The following is a 12,393-nucleotide window of genomic DNA, read 5'->3' as shown; positions in this document are numbered from 1 at the left end:
AGGCTAGTGCTCTAGCTCGGACGGGGATATCAAGCCCTATGGATCCATATACTACTACTCGCGCCCACCAGTTCTTATAACTGGCAGTTACTAGTTACCAAAGCTAAGGGATTTTCGGTTCAAACTCAGTGTAGAATTTAGTATGTACTTGTATCCATTGCGTTTAAAATAAAGTGCATGTATTCTCAGCCCAAAAATATATATTGCAAAAGCAATTAAAAAGGGAGCAAATGAAACTCACCTTAGCAGCATATAAAGTCGTTCACCAAAATGTGACTGAAACTCGGATTACCAAATAACCGTAGATCTCAACCTAGAGAACATATGTTGGTCAATAAATGTCTATCAAGCTAGGTCAGGTCATAGTGTATCATAATCCTAATGCTCGAGATTGACATACAAAAGTTATCCAAAGTCGTTTCAAAAAGTCAATTTTGACAATAGTTCAACAAAACGAGATATACCTTATATAAGGAGTCATTTACTCGGTTGGTAATATTTAAAAGTTCACTTTATCAATCTCGTAAACAAGTTGTTTAAATCTTAATTGCAGATTCAAAAGCAATTTCAATTAACGTCAATCATAATTCAGTTGATCATATCTTTTAATCCGTTCATCGAAACTATTCGGTGTCTAAATGAAAAGTTATTGATTTTTCACCAGCTTTCCGAAAACATGTATATCATATACCTTTTACCAGTAATATATGTATTTAATTCGTAATTCATTATAAACTGTTTAACGATGAAATTTAGCATACAAACATGTATAAATATATATACTCGAGCACTAGACATGGATACACAATTAATGTATAAAAGATAAAATATAAATGCTTACGTATCAATATTGTGATTCAATATTGCAGAAAAGTACGTAGACGCAACATAGATGATAACAGTAGGTTTGACTTGTAAATCATACCCATGAACATTACCCATAACCTCCATAGCTATAACCCATAATTTCCTTAACTTTATCCCGCTCAAAAATTCATTTTTGAAAGTGACACGCTCATAACCTCGTCGTAGTATTTTATGTATAATACTAATTAATAATATTAATAATAATAAGATTAATAATAATAATAATAATAATAATAATAATAATAATAATAATAATAATAATAATAATAATAATAATAATAAATAAAATAAATACGGAGTAATATATAATTTAGAGAAAGAAGTGTGAAAACTGAGCAATTTATAGAACCTTTTCTGAAAAAGTACCCCATGCGATCGCATGGGATTTGTGCTTCAAGGCCATGCGATCGCATGGCCCTCTGATCCAGCTCACAAACTTTTAACTTTTTGTTTGTCAACATAATTTTATATAATATATATAATATATTTAATTTATATAATTAATTATATATTATATTAAATTCACATGCATAGTTGACTTGTAATTTTCGTTCCGATAACTCGTACGTTGTCACTCGACTTATGTCCCGGTTCCGGTTTCTCGAACGCATTTTCGTACGCTTAGAAAACTCGCAATTTACGTTTTGTGACTTGTACCTTTGTCAAAATATAGTCTAAATTATCAATAAACTATATCATTTAAAGTGTATCTTAAACTTTCGAGTGTTTTGGTCATTTACTTCTATAAATCATTGTCTCGCTATTTGTTGATATATAATAACAAATCGTTTTATGACCAAGTTAATATATATTTTCAACATTCATAAACACGTTTTAAATATACGTCGCAATTTATTCATACAATTAATATTCCAACTTATCATATATATTCAAATAAATATTTAAACCAATAAGTTTAATGTACGGTATTAAACAATTAAAATGTTGTTACGTTTTCAAGTTATAGTATATATATGTATCTATTTACATATAATGGTTTGCGAATCATTGAAAACAATCGAAGGGTAATTGAATAGTTCAAAATTTTGAGATTCAACTTCATAGACTTTGCTTATCGTGTCGGAAACATTAAAGATTAAGTTTAAATTTGGTCAAAAATTTCCGGGTCATCACAATTTTATATATAAAAATAACAAATACACATTGTGTATCGTTTTAAAACAGTTTTAAAAGATGTCGCCCATATATATTATCTGACTTTCAAAATCATTTAACTTTAAACTCGTTAGAGTTTAACTTTTAAAATCATCAATTTTAATCTTTGAAACCGTTTACGATTTTATTTGATGTTTTCATCAAAAACATATATAACTTGAGTCTCAAAATTATTTAACTTTAAACTCGTTAGAGTTTAACCTTTTAAAATCATCAATTTTAATATTTGAAACTCGTTACCAGTTTTATTTAATGTTTTCATCAAAAACATTTAGCATATATATTCTAATCAACAACTATATATAAATGCAAAATTAAAACACAACTATGCATCACACACACATAGCCTAGCCCAAAAATCCTATGCTTGATCCCATGAGCCGACATGGGATCAAGAGGTCAAACTAAGGGTAATATCGTAGCTCCCACTTAATTCAAGAATCAAGTGAAAACTGACAAACACCATCGTTGTCAACTTGACATGTTCGCCATCTTCTAAATCAAAATCCACGTTGCATCTTTATCTTTAATATTCATCTTATTACATTTATTTAAAATTGAAAAGTACAACTAATCTAATACTTTTACAATTTAGAATAAACTTAAATACAATACTATGAAAATGTAAAATAAATATAATACAACTTTGGCTTCAAAATGGCCTTTCTAATAAAATAAATAATCAACATGACATAATATTGCCGTAATCAACAATCACATATAATCAAACACATAGGTCGGGGCATTACGGGCTATGTATGCAATCACAATTTTAATAACAACATTATTAAAACCTATATATGGCTTGTCCATGGTTATAATGCATGTGTATAACCATGGAATATAACAATAAACAATTATAATAAATATTCAAGCCATAACAATTAAATCTACAATTTAAAATAGTGATATTCTTTCAATCATATTTGTGCGTCATGAGGTTAAGTCTAAATCAACCGCGTTGACTTTAAAAACCAAAAAGGTTTCAACTTTTACCAATTCACCACAAAGCTAAATCTAAAGAAAATCATGCGACAATTAAGATGTTGTAAAAGCGGCTCGGATACCACTGTTGGAAAATCGTGTGTACTTTTAAATCAGATTAACGCAGCGGATAGTTAAAATAATAATCAATTATTATTTTATAAACCATTTACAAAATTAAATATACATATATTTAAATTTAATAAAACATGCACATGATTAACGATCCCAAAGATCCAGTTACACCACTAATAATTGTCAAAATATGTAATTCACAAAGTGAGTAAACGATATACCTTTATTGAAGAAACTGATTGAAGGAGAGAAACCTACGATCAAAAATATGACCGTCTCTTAGGATAGTCCACACTACACTTCAAACGACCGTCAATGGATGTTAGTCCAAAACCAAGTAACAAATTAATCAACCCTTGATTAATTGTGTGAAACTACTAAAATGATAATACTTCGTATGATTACTTTCAAGAAAGAAATCAAGAAAGCAATATAATGTTGCTTTGATATATTTTCTTGTCAAAAGAATATGAGAATTGCAATTATGTGTTTCCTTTTCTTTTTGTCTGACTTACTCTTCCAAAAACCAATCAACGCTTATATTTATAATATATGTGTAAAAGTAAACATTGAATTGTGAAGTCCGTGAAACAAAACGCGTACAAAGTTATTTTGTTTCTATCTATATTTTGATTCCCAAAATCCTCGATTTTAAAAAGTCGTATTTCTCAAATACTTTAGGGGTATGTTATGTAACTTATAATTAATAATTTCTATCATGTCGCTTTCATGTGAATAGTAAATTAATTAATTTCGTTTCATTTACTATTCATATGAATAGTAAATGAATTAATTTCGATTTACTATTTTGTTACTTGAGTAATATATATACATCATATATATATTTTATTTGACGTCTCGGTGTATATGTGTGTGACCCCGAAGGCTCAAATGAAGTTGACCATATAGTTATATGTTGTACCTTGCACATTAATCCTACATGGAGCTGGTCAAATGATTACTCCGTAAATTTGTAATTGTATTTTCTTTTCTTTTAAAACCCTCTACTGCGTAATTTTCTAATTGAATTTTAATTCTTTAATTAAAAATTGATTACCCTTAATGACATCAGCATATAGGCTAGTCTTTTTTCTTTTTATTTTTTAATTTTTTTAAGCTTTAATAAACCTTTTTAATGACATCATGTTTTTAGTCTTTTATAAAATTATATATTAGATTATTTTGAGTTTTGTTTTCATAAATGTCCATTTTATATTTTACCATTTAAAATTTACCACTACTTTTATATTTTGAGCTGATTGGGAGATGAAAACAGGATTGAGTGAAAGCGACCAAATATATTATGCGGAATATTTGGTGATAAACACAAGTATTATTCGAATGATTACTCAACAAACCAATCAAATTTTAATTTAGATACCAACAAGATAAACCAAAGACAAGAAGATTTTAAGATGGCAAACTGTTAACATTTGCATTGAGATCTTGCTATAAGCTGCTCCTACAAACTTTAAGATACTAGTGGTGCTTCCATATTATCTTCATCATCCTGTGGTGATTCCACTTTAAGCGAGCATGCAAAACACAATGAGATAACCTGAAATATTTGTATACAGACCGTTAGAAGGTTGGTGGCCCCACTTCGTTGGGGAAAAATAGGAAAGCCCAAAAACAAATTAAAATTGGACGTGTTTACAGAGAAGGGGGAAAAATTATAATAAAAATAAAAGGAAGCTTCTGCATTAGACTAAAAATAAAAATTACGCATTCAACCTTAATGAACAATAACAATACGACAATTAAATAAATTGAAACAACAATATAACCTTGTGTTGTAAGTATAATATAATATAATGTACTCCGTATAATATAATATAATGTATGATTTTTTTTTTTTTTTTTGGTAAGCAAGGAAACCCTCCTATGAACGAGCACATTGGCTCCCCCATAGAAGGTAGAACCTCAGGTAATCAAGCCTCCCGAGCGCGAGACCTGGTACCGGGTAAATTGCGCATTATGCGCACCCTCTAGTCACACTCCCCTTTTGAACAATTTGACATAGCCAAGGATTGAACCCGGTTGGTGTGCTTCATTGGGCAACTCGGTGGCCACTCAGGCAAGCCTGCGTGGTTATAATGTATGATGAGTTTGTGGTCCTAGTGTTGGTTGAGTAGGCTTACCATGCATAAAGAGGCACAAATGATACCAAAGCCTTTGCAGTCAAAAGGTGCATTGCTGGACAAGAACCATGCTGCAACAACGAATAAAGAGTCAACTTGCAGTCAAAATCTTATATATAGGGACGGTAATAAAAATTTGACAAGAAACACTTTTTGTCCAGTTTTTGAACGTTCCTTTTACGGATAAAATGTATGTAAAAGGTGATTATGAAATTAATAAAATTATTTTACAACTAGCAATTTGGTAGGTTGTACGCGTTAGCCATACACTTTTGATCACTTTCAACCCGTTTGGCCTGTTTCTTTGCTTGACCCATTATATTTAACCAGTTAATAAGTAAATGGGTCATACTAATTCCCATGGTTACAACAGTTAATAACTTGAACAAAGATCGGAACTTACTAGTCAATGGAGTTATCGCCAATGGTGATAATAAGCTCGCAATTGATTGCACACCAGCAATAAAAGTCTGCGCTTTTCCCTGAGATTCAATTAGCCAAATACACTTAATAAATCTAAGTTTTTGTTTCCACCGCTTAATTAATGGGCAGCACCAAATAAGAGAAAATAGGACATACAAAATGGAAGTGAAATTGTAGTAAAATGTAAATTAAAATGATTATACAAACCTGATCAGTTGATCTTGACCCTTTTGATATAACTGCATAAGTCTGTTGAAATGATCAAGTGTCATCAGATACTTAACAATGAGCAGTCCAAGTCAAACTAAGGACGTAGAGTCAATTTCGAGTAAGAGAACTTACAGACGGTTTAACAAGGATAAAGATGACACCAAATGATGCACTAAGGTACGGTACCTGCAAATGCGTACCAATTTATATGATTCACTCGTTTGCAATAAAGCACAGCCAAAATCAACCCATTCGAACCAAATGAAATGAGTTACAAAGATATTACCCAAGAAGCCCATGCAAAGCCATAAAGCAATGCCTGCAAAAACTCCAAATTTATGAGATTATATTACAAAAAGAATGTATTGGTCGAGCGAATATGAAGTGAACGTACATAAGCTATCGATGCTAGTAAGCCTGCGCACAATATTACTTTCTCTCCAACTAATGGATTAGCTAGCGGAAGCACCACTAACTAGAAACCAATGAAGACATGTTTTTTGTTAGAATTAAGAACACAATTATATAAACATTCAATTATTAAATTAAGAGCACAATTGTATTTTAAAGTAGAAGAACAAACCTGAGAAACAATTGAACCTACACCAACCATGCTTAGAATTTCTGAAAGTTGATTTTTGTCAAAACCGAATGCTGCTTTCAGGTAATACTGCCAACATTAAAAGGAAGCCGTGGATGAGTCAGGGCCGAGTCGGATGTTGACTAACGTTGACTTTTAGTAATGTATCTAACATCTGAATCTTATAAGTATCTAACCATTTATAAGAAATGTGAATATATTCACAGATACTATATATTAAGTATACCAGTAAAACAGTGCTGATGCCAGACATTCCCAGTTCATAAAAGAAAGAGACGACAGAGATGCTGCTCAACGTTGGACTGTAATGAATAACACCGAAGTAGTAACATTAGAAATAACTTAAGAAATTAATTAGTACTAATATTGTTGAAATACACATACGTGCTTAAGACGATAGTTACAGCATATTTCATCGTCTTATAACGTTCTTGAACAACTGCAAGTGATTTACTCAAATAAGACGAGTGTTGTTCGGGCTTCGGGGTCGACTTAACTGTCTCAACCAGAAAGATTGACATATAAACCGGACACACGATCAACAGACCTATTGAAACCTGAATTAGAAGAATCTTATTAGAAAAAAGTTTAAAGAAAATTACAAATGGCATATTATGCTAAGCTAGAAGTAGCACTTTTGACCAGTTGAGTTAGAAGGTCAAACGGGTCAAAAGTCGCCCAATTTGTACTGATAAAGTTTTCGACACCTTGAATCATATATTTTGAAGAAACTAGACTTAAACATATTAATATTAATGAAGGTAAAAGGAACAGAAAAAGCTGGTCACTTAATTTGACCCGTATTACTAATTACCCATTCTAACCTGACCCTGTTACGACCCGCTCGTTTTTACACTGTATACTACTGTAGTAAGATCATCATACCTCAAATATATGCTCTTCGGGAAGAAAACGCGCCAGGAGATTTCCTATAACATGTGATGCAGAAAATAAACCTGTTATCCAACTAAAAACAGCCGCCCTCTTTCTGTTATCAACAATATCTGCCTGCGAAAAAGGAGACTTTTAACTCTTCCCGTTTATGTAATCTATGTGAATAATCCATATTGTGTTGAAAAATATCCCAACAGATACGGTTTGACTTTTGAGGTCATCTGGACTAGTTTGCAGCATCAGAAAGTGATACATATTCCTTTATCTTTTTGAACAATTTTAATAATCAAATAATAACTAAATCAAACCTTTGTTTAATGCTTAGAAAAGGAAAGTATAATTAAACGAGACTTACCACATACGCGACAGCAATGCAGAAAATACTTCCTTGACTGATGATATATGAAATTGTTCGAAGAGTATAATAAGCGTACACAAATGCTTTCGACTCACTTATGGCTAGCAGGGCTGAGAGATGAAATGGTAATAAAAATAAAATAGTTTTATAATTACCCAATGTAATGTAATGCAATATATTGATGAATAAATTGGGCATAAAATATGTTTGAAGAACACACTTACTAAAGGGGACTATAGTTGTGGATACTGTAACGAGGAGCAGCGGTTTACGTCCATATTCATCTGAAAGTTGTCCTAAAACTGGAAGCATGATCATCTTGAATATTCCTACAATCTACGTACATGACAATACAGACACGAAACATAAACCTATCATATCAGCAAATCCAAAAATGAGATGCACTGAAAAAACAACTGAATATTTGATTTGATGAAAGTATATATTACACAATGTAGAAAGATAAGCATACCATACTTTCCTAATAAAAGTTTGGTATGTATGTATCGTTTTAGTAATCTTGAATCTTTATTTAGCATGTAGTAGTAGTAGTAGTGTTTGATGTAGATTAAAATTGTGTTTATGATTTCTAATATCTATTTTAAAGTCCGCGGTCGATGTTATCATTAAGAATTGTAACTGTAATTACTAGTTGTTTGCTAGTCTTATTTTTTTTTACGTATATATTAGGAATTTATTGTCTTTAAAAAATACTCCGTAGTAGTAATGTTAAGTTTATTACTAGTAATTATTGAACAACTTTGTATTATATTATTGAAAATTATATTATATTATATTATACATTATACATATATACTATTTACGAACAACTGTGAAATTACAAATACACCATGTGAACTGTAACTAATTTAGTTTTGTTTACAAGGGATTTTTGGTGTTTATACATTTTCTAATTTTATTTAATTTCTTAAGTACACACCACCATTTTCAATCTCCATCAACCACCACAAACAAGCTCCGCCGACCTCCGACCACGGCACCGCTATTAGCATCACGTCGCCACCACCTCTAGCCACTACCGACGGTGGGAGGGCCCTTGATCTATCAACATAGGGAGAAAAAATTGGGCTTTGCTCCCCTTTACAATATAATATGAAGAAAGAAATACGGGTTGAAGTTTAGACCGCTCACAGTAGTTCTACATATAAACAAGATCATGAAAGAGGCGATGGTACTCGAACCCATTTACAATCCCGAGTTTCCAGACACATCGCACTTCCGCTCGGGTCGAGGCTGCCACTCGGCCCTAAGACGGATCAAAGAAGAGTGGGGAACCTCTCGCTAGTTCTTGGAATTCGACATCAGGAAGTGTTTTCACACCATCCGCCGATATCGACTCATCCCCATCTTTAAGGAAGAGATCGGTGGCCCCAAGTTCTTTTACCCCATTCAGAAAGTCTTTTTTGCTAGACGACTCGTAGGGGCGGAGAAGGGCCCTTACTATACTCCGTCCCACACAATGTATTACTATCGGCCCTACCAGACAACATCTACCTACACAAGCTCGATCAGGAGATAGGGAGGATCCAACAGAAGTACGAAATTCCGATTGTTTAGAGAATAAGATCGGTTCTATTAAGGACAGCTCGTATCAATGACCAAGAAGACTTTGGAGAAGAAGCAAGCTCAACCCTCCCCAAGACAACAGAGCCATTTATAAAAGGATTTTTACCAAATCTCACCACAATCGGCTTCAGTCACTAGTTTATAACAATGAACAATTAAAATTATTTATATGAGTACCAATAGGCTTTAATCCAAATGCTATCTAAACGATTAATAACGGAATTAGACTATCTCGAAATTATTTATATTTGTTAAGGTTTGACATTTACCATTGGGTCAAATTCCATTTCATTCATGACTCATTATATCCTGGGTTTTCTTTATTTTATTACGCTACTTTCCCTTTTGAAGTATAAGGTTATCACAAACACAAAATTAGAAACATTCAAAAGAAAAGGAACAAAAATGTACATGCACGAAACAACCAAAGGTTGGCAGAATCCATGTGCCATTCAACTCTTCATCATGACCCACCCATTCATATGCAAAACATGGTCAGTTTAGCTAGAAAGCAAAAATTACTACAGTACTTATTATCATTTCATACACAAATAGACGAAGCACCAAAAAAAAAAAAAAAAAAAAAAGGAAAACGGATATGGTTTTTATGTTCTTGCCAATCTGTGTGGACAAGTGTTTTTACTCTAATGTACGCAATTTAACTGGATTATTTTATAACCGTTTCTAACCCTTTCTTAACATCGTAAAATATGTTGCAAGTGAAATTCTCTCGTTAATATATCATGACCTCAAGTCCTCAACACAACCACTATCATATTTTTGGATGGTTAGGACCAAAAGATAAATATTAAATCAAATTAAAAAAATTGGGGAATTTCTGGTCAAGTAAGCTAATATGGAGTAGTTAAAAAACGTGATCATCATCCACTAATAAATAATAAACAATTTTAATAATAATACCTAGAAAGTAATTAAACAGCATATTAGTTTATGATCATGGCCTAACACTAATTTAATCACCACGTTGCATTTAATCGGAATCGTCCAATTAATACTACTGTACTAATTTTATCACAATCACGCTACAACTATGTAAAAAAAAGGTGAAGAGATAATAATTATCCGTTGCATAACTTGATAATATATCTACTACGGAGTAGTAATTAAGCATAAATTATGATTATGATCAAATAAAGATAGCATGTATACGTACAGTTTGTTGAAGACCATTGAGATAAATAGCTTCAGAACACGTATTTTCGCCAGGACAAAGAGCTTCTGTCGTGACATCAACGAGCACAGAAACTGTCATTTCTTCAGCGACCCAATGAAAACAAAGCGGCAACAACAAGTGCAGTAATGGCCGTAGCTCGCGAGCACTGTCCCACCACCTTGCCATTGTTAATTATCAAGAATATTTGATTTATGAGAATTTGATAAATGTATATACCAGTATATAGTAGTAATAATAGTAATAGAAGGTAAGAGGTGTGTTTGATGAAAAATGTGCAAGTTTTTGTTTGTGTATGTATAAGATGAATACGTATGGCAGGATTTATTATTTATTTATTTATTTTATATTTATTTGAAGATAGATATTGGCATGATCCAGGTCAATAACTCAAAATTGAATGTGACGATATTGTTTTTGTTTTTGTTTTTATTTTTTAAGAATTTTTTTTGGTAACATAAATAGTGTATCATTGAATTTGTCATTTTCGCATTTTTCTTTTTTATATAAAACTTTATTATGATTTTGATTGATGATTACAAATTCCTATTTGTTGTGTGATCAAAGAAGGTCTTTAATATTTTTTTTTTCTTTGCCATATGAAGTTGACAGTGTTTAAGATATATGCTAATCATTACAGAAAGTGATCCTTAAAACAAATGTATCAATGTATAATTAGTTTTTTTGGGTATATATATTTTTTTTTTATAACGGCGATATCGACATCGAATACTCTCATTTGTCACCCACACACACGTTAGGAGGAAACCCAATTCGCGACGATGTTGGCAGTACCATCGAAGGTTGGGAAACCCCCCCTCAAGAGACCTTCCCAAATCGCATTGATGTTGGCAGTACCATCAAAGGTTGGAAATTCCCTGCTTGGAGTGAGAATTGAACCTGAGTTAGCAGTACCCCAAATTGAATCACACCTCATACCACTCAAGCCATAGTTTTTTTTTTTTGGTACTAACAACAATTTTAAAGTTGTAGATTCGAGTTAGAACTATTATAAATATTCATGAAAATGTGTATATTTGTGACGTAGACATGTGATTGGCTGATTGTTTGACGTTTTGAAGAAAAAACATTTTGCTATCATCATTAGTTATTACTTTCTTGACTATTTGAAGAAAGAAACTTTTGCTATCATCATCATTAATTAATTAATTAATACTACGTAGTTATTTTGAAGAGAAAAAAAACGTGAAATTTAATAATAGGAGGAAATAAAATAGATGGATGATGGGTGTGGTCGTGTGGAATGAAGGGGTGGGGAAGCCGTTTAGCGTGTCTGCGTGTGGGTGGTGTAACGGATATTCATATAGGATTAATACGCAAGGTACAACACATAACTATATAGCTGAATTAATGTGAGCTTTCGGGGTCACACACTTATACACCTAGACGTCATTTAATAATATATATGAAATATATATTATTAAAGTAATAATGAAATTAATTAATGTATTAATTAATATAATATATAATATTTATATTTACTCTTTACAATTGGAATTGTAAAGGAATATATGTACTGGACTTTAACAAGACGTTGGGCTAAATTGGATAAGTAAAAGTAATCACAATAGAATTGTGATCCCTTTTTACAACTGACATCGAAATCGTTTTACGGAACCGACTTATTACTTTGTTATATAAATATAGCCTCTATTGGTTTATTTTGATATAATATACAAAACACACTATTCTTTTGTACCACGAAAATAAAAGGGAACATAATAAAACGTGTTCTTTTCGACGGCAGAATACCTCAACATTTGTTTTCGTGGTTCGACGTGTGCGACAAACAAAACCTTTTCTTTTAGTTTGAAGAACGAAAACATAATCAAATATTTTATATTTTTGGTCTTTACAATTCATA

General features: G+C 31.8%; 1 protein-coding gene across 1 annotated transcript; it reads right to left on the bottom strand.

The window, feature by feature from the left end:
* Window positions 1–4,573: 4,573 nt before the first annotated feature.
* On the bottom strand, window positions 4,574–10,676 carry LOC139892852 (uncharacterized). The gene is made up of 14 exons (XM_071875982.1): window positions 10,491–10,676; window positions 7,954–8,065; window positions 7,727–7,839; window positions 7,363–7,485; window positions 6,862–7,034; window positions 6,704–6,779; window positions 6,460–6,546; window positions 6,271–6,351; window positions 6,163–6,195; window positions 6,009–6,062; window positions 5,874–5,915; window positions 5,647–5,725; window positions 5,244–5,314; window positions 4,574–4,660 (listed from the first exon to the last, which is right to left on the bottom strand). Exons 1-14 carry the CDS (start codon window positions 10,674–10,676, stop codon window positions 4,574–4,576), a joined length of 1,317 nt encoding a protein of 438 aa, XP_071732083.1.
* Between the last annotated feature and the right edge of the window lie 1,717 nt (window positions 10,677–12,393).

This window comes from Rutidosis leptorrhynchoides, chromosome 2 (assembly GCF_046630445.1).
Source record: "Rutidosis leptorrhynchoides isolate AG116_Rl617_1_P2 chromosome 2, CSIRO_AGI_Rlap_v1, whole genome shotgun sequence".
NCBI lineage: Eukaryota > Viridiplantae > Streptophyta > Magnoliopsida > Asterales > Asteraceae > Rutidosis > Rutidosis leptorrhynchoides.
The sequence above is the reverse complement of the archived record's forward strand: the minus strand, read 5'-3'. Positions and strand labels throughout refer to the sequence as shown.

Excerpts from the sequence above, each read along its gene's own strand:
- LOC139892852 (XM_071875982.1), bottom strand. The coding sequence starts at position 10,676 with ATGGCAAGGTGGTGGGACAGTGCTCGCGAGCTACGGCCATTACTGCAC. Across the intron at positions 6,352-6,459 it reads TAGGTTCAATTGTTTCTCAG|TTAGTGGTGCTTCCGCTAGC; the intron begins GTTTGTTCTTCT and ends ATTGGTTTCTAG. Across the intron at positions 5,726-5,873 it reads GGTCAAGATCAACTGATCAG|GGAAAAGCGCAGACTTTTAT; the intron begins GTTTGTATAATC and ends ATTGAATCTCAG.